This window comes from Mus caroli, unplaced genomic scaffold, assembly GCF_978045245.1.
Source record: "Mus caroli unplaced genomic scaffold, Mus_caroli_1 scaffold_8, whole genome shotgun sequence".
Lineage (NCBI taxonomy): Eukaryota > Metazoa > Chordata > Mammalia > Rodentia > Muridae > Mus > Mus caroli.
In genome coordinates this window covers 2825861-2845780 of record NW_028227263.1, presented here as the reverse complement: position 1 = coordinate 2845780, position 19920 = coordinate 2825861, and the positions used below count along the sequence as shown (strand labels likewise).

Here is a 19920-nt window from a genome sequence, read left to right as displayed (position 1 = left end):
AAGTCAGCTGTGTTGTGTTTTTATGACCTTTGTTTGTCAAACCCTGAGTCAACATTCTGATATAGTTCTTTGAAGGTTCCCAGGCCCCCAGACACTATAGGCATGTACAGTGACCAGTTCACAGGAACCAAGTTCTCTCTCCCTGTAGCCGCCATGCCTGAGCCTGTGTATCCAGTCCCAGACGTAGTGCTAGGAGATCTGAGACTCTGTTAGCTCAATCCATTCAGCACCTGGGTGTGAAACTCGGGTTTCCCACAGAGAAGTTTCTCAGACCCACCCCTGTGAGTTCAGTCTTCATGTATTTCACAGGAATGGAGACAAAGAAACTGAAAGTTCATGGGCTCTCTAATTTGAAGGGGTACCTCAGAGGATTTCAGAGAACACAAAAGAGGACCTGGGGTATCCCCAAATGTAGCTTGGACTCCCAAAGAAAACGTGAGGCACAGTAGAAAGTTTGAGCTCACCCAGGGAAGAAGAGCTGGCAGACTGAGACTATCTGTACCCTTAAAGTGGAGCTCAGCCATTCTAGGGTGATTCCCTAGCCAGAGGCCGTCAATTGAGACAAGCAAGGATATCCCCAGGTACAGAGGATCCCAAAGCGCTTACCCACAACCTGTGTATGTTTGGATGGCATTCCATGAAAATGCTGGAGAGGGGACATCTGTCCAGGGTGGAATGCATATGACAACCTTTCAATAGCCAATCAGCTATGGAGTCTAAGTTCCAGGCTGGAGCCAGGAAAAGAGGAAGGGGGATCAAAGTCATGGGGAGAAAGGCCAATTAGGGGAATCAAAAGGTAGCCCTCAATTGCAGTCTACACACATCCCCTCTAGGCCTCAGCCCACTCTTGTGAAGCTTCTAACCTAAGGTAACTCCTCATTGTCCCTTCTGGTGATGTTCCCTCTCCAGATACAACCCACCGCCACTATGTCTGACGAGGAAACGTGAGTACTGTATGGTCACCTCTCTTGCTGGTGGGATGGAACTCCTGGCACCTACAGACATCTGCCTCAAGTCAGCAGCTCAAGCTCACCTCGCTCTCTCTGTCTCTCTCTCTCTCTCTCCCCCACCCGCCCCACCCCACCGCTACTCACCCCACTATGACAGTGAACAAGTTGAGGGTAAGTATCTTCTCTATTTTCCCTCTATAAGCTTCCATCGTAGACAGAAGAGTTGCTCTTGGTGTGGGGAGGGGAGCTTTGACTATGGGTAGCACTCATTCCTTGGGGACCCATTGCCTAAGAGTCCCTGACCGGCTAGATCAGTCATTGAGTTTCAAAGACACCCCTCTCCCAAATTATCTTGAATCTGTGGCTTATTTTTTTTCCCCTGTGATGCTCACACCTTGACCTGCCCCAATCCTGTATACTTGCATGTCTGTGAATCCCTGAGAACTTGAGTCTGGGTGGGCAGCTTCCCTGTCCTTGTCACCTTTGGTCACTCACATGGCCACAGTAGGGCATGAAATCTAGGGACATCCAATATCTACCTTGTGGTTGAGATATTTTCCCCTCTAAGGCCACAAAGCCTCTGTGTTCATGTGTGTGTGTGTGCAAGTGTGTTTTCGGATGTGTTCATATGTGTGGACCAGAGGTCCACCTTGGATGTCATTTTTAGGAGCTTGCCTTTTGAGACAGGGAGGGACTCACTGAACCTGAAGTTTGATGATTAGCCTAAGCTGGCTGTCCAGCAAGTTCCTTGGGGTCCTTCTGTCTCTGCCTCCTCAGCCCTGGGGTTATGAGAGTGTGCAAACACACTTGGTCTTTTATTTGAATCCTGGGATCTGACTTATATGGCAAGCACTTTGCTGACTGACCACCTCCCCATGCTACCACAAAGCATCTCTGGACTGAAGATCCCAGACTGAGGTCTAGCCAGTGAAAGAACCAGACTGTCTAGGGACAGAGCCAGTTGTCCTTCAAATGCCTCACCACCATCACCCCCAGTTCTATCTCTGCTAACTTGGCTCCTTTTTTTTTTTTTTTTTTGTTCTATTCTAATGCAGAACAATACGAAGAGGAAGGTAACTCAGGAAACCAGAGGCCTCTCAGTGCCCATCCTTGGGAAGGCCTTGGGGGAATCCTCCCTGAGCTGACAATTAACTGTCTACTCCCTTCCTCATGAATGCACTATTAACCATCATCACCCGTCATTAATTAACTGTTAGTGATTAATAATGCCATTATTTAATTAATGGTCAATAGTTTGATCATTAATTAAACTATTAATCCTCTATCTCTTCGATGGGTTAATAGACACTCATTAAAAACTCACACATGCCCGGTGGTCACTGTGTCCATAGTGTGTGAAGTGGGGTGTGTTTCTGGCCATTAAAACTCATTCATTAATAACAAGGGTCTTGACCTCACACATTGTAACCCCTCAGAGTCACTGTACCTTCTCTTTTAGTCTCCTTATCTGTCTCTCCAGCTTTCTCTGTCTCTCTTTGTCTCTGTGTCTCTGTGTCTGTCTTTATCTCTGCCTTTCTCTATCCCTGTCTCTTTATCTCTGTCTCTCTTTGTCTCTGTCATCTTTCTCTATTTCTCTGTCTCTGTTCTTACCTTTTCTCTCTCTCTCTTCTCTCTTTCACTGTACCCTTGGGCTGCTGGAGACCCCTCCCTGGCTCTGTCGTGCCTGGGCAGGTGTGGGCGGGCTAAACGTTGAGTCTTGGTGCACCTGGGAGCAGCCCAGCACAGTGGTTCCCAGGCCTGACAAGCTGTCTGCTCCTGGCACCTGCTCAGCTCAGGGAGACTTCACGCAACTCACCAGACAGGCCATCCTGCAAAGGCTCCTGGGTGCTGTGTTTTCAAAATATTTTGAAAATACCTGCTACCTTAACAACCTGAGCAAACATCTTGCTGTCAGAAGATGGAAAGGCTGGTTTCTGAGTGAAATGTGGCCCTGGGGGCTGCCCTTCCCTAGGGTTGGCCATAAGGGTCTTGTTTTCTCAAAGCCTCTTGACCTACCTTCATTCCTGGCAGCTAGATGAGAACTTCTAGGTCAGAAATGGTTAAACACATGAGCTCACCCCTGATCCTTATTTCCATACCCTATAGAACAGAATTACAAACACCCAGTCATGGGATGTAGGGTGTAGAGGGCCAGGCCTGAGGTACAAACTCAGTACCCCAGCAGGAACATTGGTGGCTGAAGCTTGAGGGTCCCTGTTCACTGCGGCTAGCTGCTGTGGGCCAAGCATGGGGATCTGACCTGCTCATCATGCTTGACCCAAGAGAACCCAAGAAATTCCGTTTCTAATGTCTGTCCGTGTCCATTCTCTTCCCTACATGCCATCTCTCTGTCACCTTTGCTTATCCTCAGAGGAGGCCCAAGAGGAAGGTGAGTTGGCTTAGAACTTGACCCCCACTTGCCCTTGCCCTCTAATGGTGAATTTGATGTAACCTTCCCTCTCATAGGGCTGTGACCTCAGCCTCTGTCTCTAAGGGTCTGCTGTGTGCTCCTTTCTAATCCTATCCTCTCTCCTCCTTGCCACTCTGCACTCCCTGGCATTCCTCGGCCACAGAAGTCCAGGAGGAAGGTATGAGGATACAGGACTTCTAGTCCCCATGTGGAGCCCAGGGTCTGGCTGGAGCCATGTGGTGTGGGGAAGAGGGTGGGAAAGCAAGGAGGCGCCAGCCAACCAAGGGGCCCCCCATGTGGCCCCACATAACCCACTAATCATGGCCAACGCTTGTCCAAAGAGAATGAGAACTCCAAGAATCCTCAGAAACTGCACAGCTGCCCCAAATTTTGTCAGAGAGGGAACAGCCTAAGACAGGAGTGGTGGGGGAGACTATAGAGCCAGGTATGGCTTGAGTCCCCCCTTCCCCAGAGAAGTCAGTGGAAGCCCATGGTGATGACTGGGACCTTTGGTAGGCCAGAACCACCAAACCAAATAAATGTCCAAAGAGCTCAGGTCATTAGAAAGAGAGATGCAGGACTAATCAGAGGCCCTGTTTCAGGGCCTGATGTGCGGACAGATCAAGTCAATTTTCCTATCCAGTTGTGTTCCCCATCAACCCAATCACAGGCCCCATCTCAACCCTCTTTAGGGGTTAGACCATGTAGAGTTCCAAGGAAAGGGCTTTTGTACCTTGCTCTGGATGGCAAAAGAAGAAGTATTTGGAATAGACTCTGCTTCCCTGGGGTATCAGAGCCTCCAAGTAGGCTTCAGCTCTAGACTGGGACCCAGATGAGGGCAAACAGGAGGCGGGCAGATGAGGGAAGGAACTAAACGTCACTCCGCCACAAAAGCGAGAGCCAGAGTCCCAACCATCAGCTCAGTTTCCCTACTTGTGAGGCAGAACAGGTTAGAGGTGAGTTTTGTTCTCTTCAACCCCCCCACCCCCCATTCCCAAATTCTGAGCCCGGGGGAGGGGCGGTGTCAGAATCTGGGCTGTTGGGATTGAGGGTGTCGTGACCCCAGCTAACTCTAACAGTATCTTGCTCGCTTCCTGCACGTATCCCACCCCTCGGTGACCGGCTGTTTCCTTTTAACCTGGATCCCTTCTCTGACCTCTGACCTGTGGTTTTGCCTCTTGTTCCATGGCCCTCCTTAGCCCCCGAACCAGGTAGGTGACGTGACTTCAATGCCACATGACATATGTGGCCATGTGGGGGTGTGTGCAGGAGCCAGCCAGAAAGGAACAAGAGGGTGCCGTGCAACTTACCAATCTCTACTACACACCTGTTTGTCCTTTTCCCTCTCTCCCACACTGCCTTCCACTCATTCATTCTCTCTCCTCCCTCCCTCTCTCCCCCCCTCCCCCACCTGGTGCTGCTCCACAGAGGAAGTCCAAGAAGGTAGGTGCAGGTCCTCCTCACAGCCACGGCCTCCCCCTCCTCCTTTACCCCTCTCTAATTAACTGTCTCTCACACCCTTTCCAATGTACCCACTACCAACTAAGCCCTGCTGGCCTCTGGGCTGAGGACAGTACAGAATAGGGAAGCTAGCCTGATCTCCTGAGCTAGATGGCTGACAGTGGCAGTCCCCAGTCATAGTGGTGAAGGGCAAAAAACAACACGCTCTTCTTGCACCTCCATCAGGAAGACTGAATGGGACATATGGGCTACCCTGGGTCTCCAGAGCCAGTCTTAGGAAGATGGTGCTGGAGATCCACTGGGACCCTCTGTGGCCTCATCAGGATGTGTAGAGCAAAGCAAAGAGTCTAGATAGGTAGCCTCCAACCTACCCCAGCTATCAAGCCAGAGGGAGGAAAGTAAGGAGGGTGAGTCTGAAGGGAGGGTGGAGGGGCAAGTGGGGTGAAGAAGCAGAAAGTCAGGCTGAGGCCCAAGGTGGGGATGTCAGAGACCTGGAATAGCCAGGGGCCATGCATGTGAACAGGCAATCAGTCAGATCCCGGCATCCCATCCAGGGCCTGGGCCTGCGCCAGACACACCCATCAAGCAGAATTGACGGGTTGGGGGAGGGGGGCTGTCAGCCTAGCAGCAGGGCTGGTTACACTGGGGAAGGGAGGAAGGGCTGGACTGGGGAATCCATTTCAGCCCCTCCATTTACATGCTGGCAGGCCTGGTGGCTGGGCCTGAAAGGAAGCACCTGGATAAGGACATGCTAGAAGAGGGACCCAGGGACGTTCTCAGGTCACACATCTTAGGTTGCCAGGCCTCCCCGGGACCAGAACTGAGATTTTTCTGGCAGACAAATGGACAGAGAGAAGGGTGGGGAGACAGACAGGGGGAAGCCTTACCTTGCCATTATGCAGCTGCCTCTCATACAACTCTTGGCAGCACCCCATCCTTCTCTGTCCCCAGAATGTCATAAGGGTAGGGTGAGCCCATCAGCCCCTTCACTTCCTCCCTAGGCCACTCCCCTGGACCTTGTGCGAGCAAAGGTTCTGCAGCTCTCCATGGCTCCTTGGACAGCCACTCCTAAGATGTTAGGCAAGAGTGGCACTAGGCTCTCCTGTAGATCTAAGCTGCCTATTCAGGCAGTGCTGCCACACGCTTTGGTTGCTAAGTAACCATGTCTTTCAGAGGGGTGAGAACTAGGTATTCCAGAAGGGCCCTGGTCAGAGCAGGCAGCAAGACCCCCACCCACACCTTGGATGAGGCTTGTTGGCTCCTGGCCAAGTGCAAATGTCCTAGGAGTCCCAGATGCTTCCCTGTCAGGTGTCACTGTGTTCCAGGCAGACCAAATACACGCATGTCAACTGCCTCGCTTCTGCTAAAGCCAGAGCAGGGCTAAAGGGCAGGGCAAGGAAGGGTGATGGTGAGCAGCTGTGGTTAATACCAGTCCCAACCTCTGCCAGAGTGGGTCACACTCAGAGGAAGCAGTCTTTCCTCAGGACAACCGGCCTAGCAAGGCTCTAAAGGAAGGGAAGAAGAGAGGCCCCACCAAGACGCATGGGAAAAAAGCCTCTCAGGGGTCAGAGGGCAGGTTCCCAGGATCAGGAGGCCCTGTCGTAGGGCTGAACCTGTCAAAACTCACAGATATGGATGAGCCAAAAAAATTTTTTTGGATCCCAGGCAGGCTCTATGAACAAAGACTTTTACAAAGAGTTTGCAATAAAGAGACTGTAAAAACCATAGTGTGTTCCCAGGTACGAGACTAGGTGGTAGAAGGCAATGGAAGGTTCCATGACAGCTGGAAGGTAGAGAACAGCTTCAGGATCTTCCCAGTGGGAAATCTGGCTCCAGTCCCCATGCTCCCTCCTCACAGCCAAGCTTTCTTGCCCAGCATGAAGCCCTGGGTTCAATTACCATTACTCATAAACCAAGTGTAGCAAAACATACTTATCACTTGGAAGGTGGAGGCAGGAGGATAAGGAGTTCAAAGCCATCCTTAGCTACATTGAGAGTTAGAGGCCAGCCTGGACAGCAAGTATCCATGAAGGGGAGGAGACCTATGGGAAGGTGTAGGAGCTGCCCTGCCGCCCTCAGGCAGGGGGCTCTGTGCGTGCCTGCCTCTGCTGTTCCATGTGGCCACTGCTGCTGTGTGGCCTCTGCACTTCTGCAGCTGCGTGGCTTTTTTCTTGCATGTGCGCTTGCGCCCACACCATGAAGATGCTGTCGCCGAGGAGGAGCGGGAGGAGGACGAGGAAGGTAAGGCCCGCCAGCCGCTGTCGCAGCCCCCTGCTCCACCTGCACAGGCCTCTGGCAAGAAGAACCAACAGTCCAATGTGTCTTTGTTGTGGACTCTCCAGCCCTTCCACTCTGTTCGTCCATGTCTGTCTGTCTTTCTTTCCTCCCTGGCATGGTTCCTCAGTGACAAGATGCTAAGGCTTTATTTGCATCCGCCATGGAGTTAGGGTGCTAGGGCCAGGTTTCTGCCACTTAGAAGCAGGTGGTTGATCAGTAGAGACAAGCCAGCATCCCAGATGTCACCCAGACTTTCCAGGCCTCTTGTCTTCTTACCTTCCCTCCCTCCCAGCCCTCTAGAGACATGTATGTCTTTCTGTTGTTTGTCCCTTTCTTGCCTTCATGCCCACACCCTAAGTCCTTCTTAGAGCCCCTAGGGAATTTCATAAGCACCAGGCTTCTGAGAAGGAGGGTGGCCTGGGTGGGCTGAGTAGAAACCCCCAGCCTGCAGTAGGAAGCTCCATCCTCTCTGACCTGATCTCTTTTTCTTCCTCTTCCTAACCTGGCTGTCATGACCAGAAGAGAAACCAAGACCTAAGTAAGTGTGGGGTCCAGGCAGAGCTCCTGGGGAATCCTAGAACAGGGTGGGTTGGGAAGCCCAAGCCTGTTTTAGAAGAAACGCTCAAACAGCAGAGGATACTAGGGACCATAGTTGCCAGTAGAATGAATAGAAAGAGCTTCTTTCCCATCATCCAGAGCGGTCAAGGAGGAGGCCACTGGCCATAGACTGAAGCTCAGGATTGGGACTGAAGGTATCACACGTCTGCCTTTGCATGTTGGGAGGCTGCCCAGGTCTTCAGATAGATTTTTTTAAAATGGTCTTGAGAGGAGGATTTCCCACTTGAGATGAGACCCCACCTAGTCCAAAAGAGCAGAGTGTTCAGGGGCTGAACCCCCTGTGAGCCACTCTGCAGAAGGCTTACCCTGGCCTCACTTACTTGTGAGTGCACCAGGAGGTAGATAAATCCACAATCTTCCATGCACCACTCCTTCTGGTCCCTTTGAACCTCTCTGTCGGTTCTCCCACTCTGAACGAGGTTGAACTTTTGGCATTTGCCCCTCATTCCCTCCCCATCCTCCAGAGAAGAACGGAGCTAGGTGAAGAGTGTGGCTGGCCCACATCCTCCCTTGAATGCTGTTTTAAATCAAGTCCACATAAAGTAATGCAGGATTCTGAGATAGTTTCTCATCTTAGAAAAATTATTTATGTTCTCAATATGAAAATAAAACACCTCATTAAGAAAATTTGGAAAATACATAAAAGTCAAATGAAGGGGAAAAAAAATCCATCCATAATTCTCCCACTCACCCACCAGCCAGACTGTGGAAAGGACCAGGGAGGGGAAAAATGATCTTTATTTCTTCCTGTTCTTTTTCTACATGAAGTTCTTGGAAAATAAAGATCCTGACTATGTTTTTTCAAGCACGGGACTGTCTATATAGCCTTGAATTCTGCTTTTAAAAAAATTTAGCACTATTCATAAGTATTTTTCCATGTTTTTACATAGTCTTCTTAAATATTTTGAATGGCCACATAATATTCCATCAATTGGACAAACCATAATTTTCCTAACCATTCCCTGATCATAGGCTTCCCCCAATATTTTACAATCATAAATAACGCTGGGCAGAAATCATTTTCCATCTTGAGGGCTATTTGCCTAGGCTACATTCCCAGAACTGGAATTACTGGGTCAAAGAAGACCAACGCTCTGAAGACTTTGACATTGACTGCCAAGCTGCTTTCCACCAGGGCCCAGCCAAGGCGGTCTCCTACGTGGGCTGGGATCAGGCTTGTGTCCCACACCCTCCGCGCCCAAAGGCGGGAACAGGCGTCTGCCCCTCACCCGTTGATGAACAGCCAACCGCATCTCATGGTTGTTTGTCTTAGCATTCCTCCGATGGCACCACCACTAACCGTCCATGTTTGTTAACTGGTCATCTTTCTTTGCAAGTCAGTGGCTTGTGCCCCTTGCTCGTTTATCTCATAGTTGACACGTCTCCGTGTTTGCTTAATCGTCCGTTTACTCGGGGATATAAATCTTCTCTGTATTTGCTGAAAAGGGTTTTTTTTTTTTTTTTTTTTTCGGTCTGGATTTTTCCCCCCTCTGCGTTTCAATTTTTACTCTTTTTTCCCCCCACATACATAAGTTTTTCATTTGCACAGCATCATCTGCACAGCTTTCCCTTGGAGGGAACTTTGGGGCTTCAGAGCTTAGAAAAATCCCTTCCCTCTCCAGGTTTTGATCGCTATTCAGCTCCCCTTTCTTCTGTGGCCTGCTTCTAAAAGCCGCGGTTGTCTGGGCTCCCTGCTCCATCTGGAATGTGTTGGCAGGAGGAGGGGGTCGCTCGGCCAGCGGGCTGGGGGCTCCTTTTCCCCTTACAGGCTCTCGTTCATTTGGGCGCTCAGAAAGAAAGATTAAAAAGTGTCTAGAGCCACAGGACAGGTCTCACCCCAGAAACTGATGTCAGTCACTCACTGCCCCTGGAGCGCCTGTGGTAGCCAGTCACCCTGCCTTCTGCTAGGACCTGGCTCCATTTGTTTATGTGTCTGAGAAAGGTGGCATGAAGCAGTGAGCAAAACAGAGATGGGCATATGCAGGGTGATACCTTCTATGAAGGGACAAACTACTCCCAGGGGCATGGGTTAGAAACCCAAGAACAAAGAGCCAGGCAAAGCTGCTTTAGTTGAGACATACATGCTCTGTTGGGTGCCAGGGTGCAAGAAAGGGAAGGAGGGCCAGCCTAGATTCGAGGCTGGCTGGGCTCCTCTGTGGGATGGTCCCAGTTGTCCCTGCTTATGAAACAACTTCTATGTCTCTTCCCCAGACTTACTGCTCCTAAGATCCCAGAAGGGGAGAAAGTAGACTTTGATGTAAGTTTATGGGGCCCAGAACACCCTCATCCCAAACTCTAGCCTTTGAACTTCATAGGCTTCAGGTCATGTCTTCTCAAGCAGCCAGACCCAAGGCAGGCCAACTCTAGGCCACACTCCCCTAATTCGCTCCTAGACCCCAGGAAGTCAACATCCCTTCTCATTCCCTCCATACATTCTTGTACCCACAAACCCATCCACTCATATACCCAGCCAGTCTCTCAACTGTCTCATTCATCTGTCCACTTATTTGTTCAAGCACTCATCCACATATGCAGCAAATTAATCTCACGGTTTCCTCTCTGCCAGACCCAAGAGGCTATCTCTGAGGATGACAGTGCCAAGTCTGAGCCAGGTCACTTCAAGAATGGTACTGGCTTCATGATCAGCCAGGGCCTAGGTTCCTCCATGACCCTGTACCCAAGGCCACACTGAGCCTCAGGAAGGCAGCAGCTGTAGAGACCTGGCAGAGGGTGTCCCTAGCTGGAGGTGGGTTCCAGGCTGGTGAGAAGGGGTAGGAACTTTTCTCTCGCCACCCCCAACCCCCAGGACATCCAGAAGAAGCGTCAAAACAAGGACCTCATGGAGCTCCAAGCCCTCATTGACAGCCACTTTGAAGCTAGAAAGAAAGAAGAAGAGGAGCTAATTGCCCTTAAAGAAAGAATTGTGAGCACTGCTGCCCTGGGAGGTTGCTGAGTACTCCGCAGGGACTGGGCATGACAGGGAGGGGCTGACCAGTTTGCCCTCTTGGCTGCAGGAGAAGCGCCGTGCAGAGAGGGCTGAGCAGCAAAGAATTCGCGCTGAGAAGGAGCGGGAACGCCAGAACAGACTGGCGGTAAGGACTGTGTCATCCTGCTGTCTCCAAGCCTATGTAGCAAGAAAAGCACAAGGTCTTAGATTCCTTATACTGGGGCCCTCTGTTAGGGTCAACAATCAGAGCTACCAGGTTAATACTTCTTGCTCTACAGAAACCCTGGAAAAGAGCAGCTTCCTTCCAGGAGGTTCTAAGGCCAGAGCTAGTCTTTGAAGCCTGCTCAAAGGACAGCCCCTAAGGATCTTGGGGTGGGGCGTGGGGTCTCCACAGGAGGAGAAGGCCAGAAGAGAGGAGGAGGATGCCAAGAGGAGAGCTGAAGATGACATGAAGAAGAAAAAGGCTCTGTCCTCCATGGGTGCCAACTACAGCAGCTACCTGGCCAAGGTAAGGGACATACTCAGAACCCTGAAGGATGGCCTTCAAGTGAGGCGGGTGTTTGTCCCATGTACCTTTCTGAGACCGGGCCCTTCATCCCCTATCCCTTCCCCAGGCTGACCAGAAGAGAGGCAAGAAACAGACAGCCCGGGAAATGAAAAAGAAGATTCTTGCCGAAAGGCGCAAGCCTCTGAACATCGACCATCTTAGCGATGACAAGCTGAGGTGAGGGGGGAGGGGGCTCACAGATCATGCTGGGCCTTCCCTTCCCCCTCCACCCCCGCCAAGAGAACTGAGTCACAGCTCTCTGTGGTTGATGGAGGAGGAAGCAAGGTCCTGGACCCTGCCTTTTTAGCTTCACCCCATCAAACCCCCTCTTTTCCATCTTCCAGGGACAAGGCCAAGGAACTCTGGGATACCTTGTACCAACTGGAGACTGACAAATTCGAGTTTGGGGAGAAGCTGAAACGTCAGAAATATGATGTGAGTCCAGGCATCTCTGGCTTTTGGGCCTACGGAGTCTTACTCTCTGGGGAAGGGGGGGGGGCTTCAACTCTCTCCTCACATCCCAGTCATTCTCTGGTCATGCCTTTGCCTTGAGACCTGGCTTCATTAAGCCCATCTGGGGTCACTACTGGAGACCGTCCTTCAGGGCGGCTACCTGATCTATCAGCCTGGGCCCTGCATCGGGATTGGCCAGTGCTGTAGCTGGAACTGTTATGTGTTCTCCAACTGCTGAGGTCCTCTTCAGGGAAGGCAAGCATATATCCAGGGTGACTCAGATGTATTCTGAAAGTGAAGAAGAGAGTTCAATACTGTGTCTCTTGGGGGCTGGGAGGAGGGTCAGGGCATATGGAATGAGGTTGCAACCTTCATAGGCATTGAGGGCAAGGTAAGGGGCTGCAGAAATGGGGCAGGCCTTTCCTTGAGGGATAAGGTAGAAGCAAGCTTGTTCTTACACACCATGGATGCGGGGAAGGGCACCTGTCCTGGTGCCTAATGTGCTCAGGGCAAATGCAAATACCTTGGGTTCACTGGCAAATCAGTGCTGTCCTTCCCGCCTGTCCCTCCAGTGCCCAGTGAGGGGAGAGGTAGGAGCTCATGCATGAGCATCTTCCACAGCCATCAAGACAGACAAGAGGTTGGCTCCTTCTTGCAACCTCTGGGAAGATGACATAGATCTTAGTTGCTGAGCCTTGGTCTCCACACCTCCATCACTGGCCATCCCTAGAAAGAGATTCATCCCTCAGCCTCAAGGCTACCCCCAGAAGCTAGTTCAAAGAAGGCTCCACCAAACAGATGCCAGGCTACTCTTTCTAGCAACAGGAGTTGGGTCAGGAACCTATAGCCTCCAGATACACTCTGCCCATATCTGGTCTCCTGGGTTCAAAGAGTCTGCCTGTTCATCAGAAAACTGGTACAATATACATCAGGGCCTTGAAGCTTCAGCTGCCCACCCAACCTGGTAACCATGTTGATTTTTCTAGATCATGACTGTCCGGGCCAGAGTGGAGATGCTGGCCAAGTTGTGAGTAGGCAGAGCCTGCTATAGGCCAGGCTTGTGGGTGTGCAATGCTCAGCTAGTGTCTCGCATGGCAAAGACTTGGGTTGTTGAGGACAACTGGTGGCAAAGGGCCTTTCCCTCCTGCCCCAGATCCTCCCTCCTGACTTCTGCTGGTGGCTATGAGGCTGGCCTGATGCCCTTGTTGGCAGATGAGAAATGAAGGCCCTTGCCTTCCCAGAGCCTCTGGGCCACCAAGTCAGGAGTAAGCTCTATGGACCAAGGAAGGTCAGGATCAGGAGTCAGTGGTGGAACTTAGAGAGGTCTAAAGGCCTTACTTCCACCCTGTCCCTTGTGCCTGCCTGCGTCCTGCCGTAGCCACAAGGTAAGTGGCCAGCTGGGAGCTGCTGTGTGTGGTAGCTAGAGGGAGGAAGTCAAGACACAGCCCAAGGACAAAGAGCAGTGCCCTCCCACAAAGGAGCCAGAAGACAGTAAGGAAAATGGTACAGGAGGCTGTGTCCCTGCAAGTGAGGATACAGTGGAGATGCCACAGTTGGCCTGCCCTGTGGTGAAGACATGTGTCCCCTGGCTGGTGCCCGGCTGGGCTTCCCAGATCCCTGTCACAGTAAGTCACCTGTGTTGTTACAGATCACCACCCTCAGGAGCCGCATTGACCAAGCCCAGAAGCAGTAAGTAGCCCAGCCCATTCTTGCTCTATGCTGGGCCTAGAGTCCCCAGGGCTAGCCACCTGCAACCCTACGTAGGACCTAGGCATGTTAGCCAGTTCCTGAACGAGGGTTCCTGGTAGCTGACCCTAAGCAGAGCAATAACAAGACTAACTGAGCCCTGGAACCCCCTGGCTCCTTTCTCTCCTGCATGTAGGAGGTGCCAGGTGGGGAGGGGATACATTCCCCCTCTATGATGTGTTAACCAGCAGTGAGCCTGTAACAGGGTGTGGTAATGAATATCTGCAATCTCAATGCCTCTCCAGAGTTGGAAGCAGGATTAAGGCCAGCCTGGGCTACATGAAGCCCTATCTCAATTAACAACAACAACAAGAGGTGGTGTGAGGGTGTAGCTCAGTAGGTAGAATGCTTGTCCAGCAGGCACAGGTCCTTAGTTGGATCTCCGTACCTTAGCTGGGGCACAGCCATAATCCCAGAACTTTGTGAGGAGGCAGAGGTAGGAAGATCAGAAGTTCAAGATAGAATGTGGAGTAAATTTCAAGGCCAGTTTGGGATAGAGAAGATGGGAGGAGAAAAGGAGCGCTTGTGGAGAATGGATGAATGAATAAATGAACTGACGCCTCAGGAGGGTAACCGCTCCACACAAGGAATCAGATCCACAGGACTCCAGGACCTGCTGCAACAGTGACCCCTTGCCGGGTTCTTAGTTTGATATAATGCTAGGCATCTGATGCTGACCATGGACATGGGGTTGTCACATTTCAAGAACAAAATCAAGTGGAGCTCCTTAGACTTCCCATTTCTTGGGGTTTTTCTCTGTCCTTCCATACTACAGGAAGGGGCTATGGACTCACATCTCATGATGGACTGGTTTGATGAAATGCCATGTGTCCATGGGTGTACGCATGTGTCAGGGTGCTCAGGAAGGCCCGTGAGGCTACATCACCAGCCCAAGATCCCACTGGGGTAGCTCCAGAGCTCATGTACTTTCGTCCTCCTGCCAGCCCAGAGCCTCGCACAGCACTTATCCTGCTTCCAGCTTGCTAGGGTAGAGAGAGCCTCAGAGAATGAGGTCCCTAAGTCCTGGAACTGGCTATCCTTAGCTGCCATCCTGAAAATCACAGGCTTTTCAAAAACACTATTTTTCAAAGCTAGCATATGGCATGGGTCTGCCTGTAGTAGTCCCCCTGGCCAAAGCAGGAGACCAGAAGGTGAGCCTAGGTAACCAGCTAACACTCTCCTAACTACACTAGTGCCCAGGCCTTGTCAGGCCTCCTGCAGGTGAGTCAGCTCAGGCTGGAATGAGGTGTGTGCACTCGAAGTCGGGGCGACAGCCTGGGGAGACAGGAGCTAATGGTCTCCTGTAGCTGGCTGGACCCTCTGAGCCTTCAGTACATTTTGCTTCTCATTTGCAGCAGCAAGAAGGCCGGTGCCACAGCCAAGGGCAAAGTCGGTGGGCGCTGGAAGTAAAAGAGCAGAGAGGTGCACTGCAGCAGAGACCATCAACCCTGATTCCTGCCAGGGCCCCTTATTCCAGCTCTGCACTCTCCAGCCCTCACACCCAGGCATCTTTGGGAACTCAGGACCCACCCTGCTGCAATGCCCTCACCTTCTGGGGTCTAGGAATAAAGTTATCAGACTCCCCTCTACTGTTTATGTGTTGTGCTATCATGCATAAGGGTCCTAGGGAAGCTGGAAGTGTTGCAGGACAGGGAGCATCATGGGAGCACACTTCAGAACAGCCCTGGAAAACTCAGGATATCTTACTGCTGTTAGCAACTAGGGCTCAACTGCACACGGTGCTGCACCCCAATGTACCTCCAGGACTTGGTCTGCAGCTGTTCTTATCAGAGGTTTTTTTATTCCTAAATTTTCTTTGTCCCCAGAACCAGAGGGAGAGCCCTCTGTGTTAGAAAGCTGCCTGGGCAGCCCCCCCCCCCCTCAAAGCACTGTTTAAAGAAGAAACAGCCCAGCCTCGGGAGGCCTAGGGAGGAAGGCTGGCTGCCTGGAGACGTTGCAGACACCCCGAAAGGGGGGAGGCGAGGGGGGCTCCGGCGAGCACATCAAGGGGGGAGAGGAATGCAGGAAAGCACGTTTCCCACGAGGGAGCAAGCTCGGCAAACAGCGTTCTCCTATATTACAGGGAACACAGAACACAACTGTACAATAAATTTGAAAGTCCTGACCAAATAGAATTATGGAAAATATAAATCACAGAAATTGGATCAAGACGCGGAGCCCTGCACAGCGAGGTATTCATAGAGGAAGGGGCTTGTGCACAGACACCTCCAGGAAGACTGGGGAGGCAGGGCAGCCGCAGCCAGTGCCCTGAATGAAAGACAGGGAGTGTAGTCAGCCCTCACCAGGCCCCTGAGGGCAGCATACAACCTCCAGAGAGCACATGTAACTCATCGGTACATGTACCCCATGAGACAGCAGTGTGGCCCTATCTGTGCATGTACCCCAACACATACAGTAGTACAGACTCCATCTGAATGTGTACCCCAACAGAGGGTGGTGTAAACCCCATCTGGGTGTGCACCCCAATACACATTGCTCTAGTTCCCGTGGGAAACACACACATGTACACCCTCACACCACACACGGGGCTGTAAATATACTGTATGGTTATATATCTGGATGCTCTGTGTCCAGCATGTGCACACTATTAAAGAAAAAATTGTTTACTGACCCTGGTTGCAGCCCAATGGGGAAGATTCTATGAACATCAAACCAACTTTAGGGCCAGCAGCACACCTTGCAGTGGAGATGGGTTCAGCTGATCTGTCATGGGCAGGGAACATAGAACCAAAGGGCAGGAATGGACAGTGATTGAGACACCAGGGTAGAGGTCTCTGGCTAAGTAGACCTCACATGATGCTGCTGAAGGAAGGCTAGGGGATTAGACATGGCTTGGGTGGTATCCTCAATATGCTAAGTGAGAAACAGACAAACATGTTTGTGTCTTTCCACAATGTCAGAATGTATTGATTAATAGCAGTATGTTCACAAGGTAAGACCATTTCAATGGCAGCATTTGCCAGATAATCCTGCTTTCTTTGATAGCCTGGCCGAGGCAAACACAGATTCTCTCATTCCAATCTTAATTACTAATATTGACTCTCAGATCACACACCACACAGTAAATATATCTATCTATAGCTCTGTCTATATATGTATGTTACATAATGGCTACAAAGGTTTAAAGAGGCAGGAAGTTTCAAAGAGTCCTGAGAAGCCAAAACTGGGAAGTTGCTAGGGCTGTAAGAGTCTCCATATTGATAAGATAACGAGCAGGATGGAGCTAAAGCAGAGGCTGGAGTGGCTGGAGTGGTTTCTGTAGCATCGGGCCTGCAGTAGGGTCAGAGCTGAGCAGTAGGAGTGAGGTGAAGTGAAGGGCAGGGCTGGGTCTAGATGAGCCAATGGGTAGATAGATGGATAGCAGGTCCAGACAAAGGAACAGGGGGGTAGCAATTGAGTAAGCTATCATCAGTGGGCACCAAACTGAGCAGATGCCCCTCTCCCTGTCAGTTCTACACACACACACACACACACACACACACACACACACACACACACACCACACGCACACTGGGTAGGTGGTTGGATGACTGAGGCAGAAGGGACATTTCCATCCATCCCTGTTCTAGGTCTCTACCTCTTTAGGAAGTTTGGGTGAGGGATGTCCACCTTTTTCTTGGTCTGTGAATTCTTGGGTCTGGCTTCTCTGGTATAAATTTAATATGCCTGTGTGCCCCCTACCGTTTCAATTCAGTCCAATACATTTTTAGGGTGACACCCTTCCTATTCTCAAGAGTGTTATTTATCCATCTCTGTGTCCTGTGTTGTGCCAGGCAGATGGTATCATTCCTGTATCCACCAAGGCACTCAGTCACCCTCATCTTCTAAATGGAGTCAAACACTGCATATAAAATGCAATCTCTCAGGGCAACACACAGCCTAATTTCTTTAGAAAAACAAAACCAAGCTGGGCATGGTGGCACATGCCTTTGATCCCAGCACTTTAGAGGCAGAGGCAGGCTAATCTCTGTGAAAGTGAGTTCCAGGATAGCCAGGGCTACATAGAGAAAAAACCACAGAGGGTTGGAGAGATGGCTCAGTGGTTAAGAGCACTGACTGCTCTTCTGAAGGTCCTGAGTTCAAATCCCAACAACCACATGGTGGCCCACAACTATCCATAATGGGATCTGATACCCTCTTCTGGTGTGTCTGAAGACAGCTACAGTATACGCACATAAATAAGATAAAATAAATAAATAAATACAAATTAAAACATATTTTAAATGTGCATAATACAGAGTAACATATGGCAGGACACAAATCTGATCTCAACCAATAGGAAGCATTCTAAAAACACATGAGGGTACTCAGGTGTCAGGAGAGGGACTTGCTGACCTGACTTAGTAGTGAGACTTCTTTATTTTTGTTTTTTTTTTAATTTTTACTTATTTATTTTATATGTGTACATATAAAATACACTGTCACTGTGACAGTACACTGTCACTGTCTTCAGACACACCAGAAGAGGGCATCAGATCCCATTACAGATGGTTGTGAGCCACCATGTAGTTGCTGGGACTTGAACTCAGGACCTCTGGAACAGTAGTTAGTGCTCTTAACCACTGAGCTATCTCTCCAGCCCCAGTGCTCCTTCTTTTGTACAAGGAAGTTCAGGGACAGGACAGCAGTCAGGGGACAAAGGAGATTGGGTAAAGTGTGACCAAGCAGAGCAATTTTGTCCACACCCAGTAATACACATACACCAACATAGCTCAAAACTCCATGTATGCACATACTAACGGCCCTCACAAATACAGTCTCTCACATGTGTGAATACACCTCAACCAACACCCTAGCCCAGAGGTCTTCATCCATTTATATATGACATAAAACATACTTACTCTCATATCCATACACAGGCTACACACACACATACACACATACACACACACACAGAGAGAGAGAGAGAGAGAGAGAGAGAGAGAGAGAGAGAGAGCCACTCTCCTGTATGCATTTCACCCAGTGTGACTGGGCACTTTTTACTTTTTTAGATTTTTTTCCAGAAATGTATAGTAGGAAAAATTAATACAAAGAATGTTGAGTCTCATGGATCCAGAAACCAATCTCATGTCCTTGCCTTGTTCTGAAAGGCAGCTGAACAGCCCAGAACTGTCTGAACAGAATGGCTAAGCTGGGAACAGAATAGGCCGCTAGCCTGAGCAGGAGGGCTCCATGTACCAGCAGCTGGCTATGGTTCAGAACTGAGTGGGGAACTGGAAACCCCAGTAAGCCCTGGTTCTAAGCATGCCACTCACAGTAATGGAGGATTAAGGATAAAAAAAAAAAAAAAAAAAAAAGGTTGGGAGGTGTGTGAGATTGGAAACAAGAGGCTGTTGAGCTGTTCCCACAGGCCAGGAATGCACACGAAACTCCCAAAGGCTGACCTCAGCTTAGGACCCAAAGCACACTCCAACAGAGGCAGAACAGAGATGCCCCAACCCAGCAAGGAGGGGACTTTTACATCTTTTACATCGTGTCTTGGGAAAAAGCTGAATAGTTCTGAACCCAAGAGGAAGTCTTAGGGGGCAGCAGGAAATACTTAGGGTTGAAGGGTAATGGATCATGGTGCCGGGGAACAGGAGGGACGCAGAGCAAACCATGGGCCCCTCTGTTTACATTAGAAGAGGAAGCACAGTCCCAACGTCAGTTAGGTGCACGAGTTACACACACACACACACACATACACACACACATACACACACACACACACACACACACACACACACACACACACACACACACACGGGACTTGAGAAATCCACAGAACATTCAAGAACTTGCGAGAAATGGAGAGTCGAGACCATGAAAAACAGAAGTCAATAAGTAGGGACTTGGTATGGGGAAGGTCAGAGAGACAAAAGCCTGGTCTGAGAGACAGGTGAGCTGAGTCACCTGTCAGATATCTGATGGAAAGTTCAGTGGCTGGAGGGGACAGATACAGATAATGAGAACCCGGAAAGAGGGCTATAACTGCAGAGATGGTCCAGACTTAATTGCCCCACAAGAATGTCACAAACAGATTGCAGCAATCTTTCTACCTGGAAACTGGAAAAAAAAAAAAAAAAACAGCCCAGTCCCCAGGGGAAATGTGCCTTGCAAAACAGGGCCCAGGTGAAGAGTTAACCTTGAATAAACCAACTCTCTTGAAAAGTGCTGACACCATGGCTAAATCGCTCCCGCCAACCCAGCTCTGCATTTTTAAAAAAACAGCATCTTGCTCATAGCAATGATGGCTTCACATCAGAAACCAGAATGGTGGGATTTGAGCTCACAAGACATAAAAATGGTGAAAATTCCACAAGGACACGTTGAAGACTGGCACACAGCTCAGTGGTAGAGCATATATTCAGCATGCATGAGACCCCCAGAGCTGCAAAGGTCAAGAGTTTTTTAAAAGTAGCACAGAACACACACAATGATTCTGGAAGCTGAGCATAGTGATGCTTGCCTTTAATCCCAGCACTTGGGAGGCAGAGGCAGTTCAATCTCT

At 50.2% G+C, this 19920-nt stretch overlaps 1 protein-coding gene across 2 annotated transcripts; it reads left to right on the top strand.

Moving 5' to 3' along the window:
- The first annotated feature begins 927 nt into the window (after nt 1-927).
- On the top strand, nt 928-14926 carry Tnnt3 (troponin T3, fast skeletal type). Of its 2 annotated transcripts, XM_021168319.2 has the most exons (17): nt 928-944; nt 1108-1121; nt 2006-2023; nt 3322-3339; nt 3524-3538; nt 4560-4571; nt 4789-4803; nt 7024-7062; nt 7618-7636; nt 9928-9973; nt 10523-10639; nt 10731-10808; nt 11058-11171; nt 11278-11387; nt 11555-11645; nt 12650-12690; nt 14765-14926. In XM_021168319.2, the coding sequence occupies exons 1-17, from the start codon at nt 928-930 to the stop codon at nt 14817-14819; spliced, it is 819 nt and encodes a 272-aa protein (XP_021023978.1). In that variant the 3' UTR covers nt 14820-14926. The 2 variants fall into 2 exon arrangements, with proteins under 2 accessions (XP_021023978.1, XP_029335544.1); XM_029479684.2 differs by lacking the exons at nt 928-944; nt 1108-1121; nt 2006-2023; ... (5 more) ...; nt 7618-7636; nt 12650-12690 and adding an exon at nt 13312-13352 and having other exon boundaries at nt 9929-9973.
- Nucleotides 14927-19920: the final 4994 nt, after the last annotated feature.

Coding starts and splice junctions, on each gene's coding strand:
- Tnnt3 (XM_021168319.2), top strand. Junction 10,640..10,730: donor TTGCCCTTAAAGAAAGAATT/GTGAGCACTGCT, acceptor TCTTGGCTGCAG/GAGAAGCGCCGTGCAGAGAG. Junction 11,646..12,649: donor TGAAACGTCAGAAATATGAT/GTGAGTCCAGGC, acceptor TGATTTTTCTAG/ATCATGACTGTCCGGGCCAG.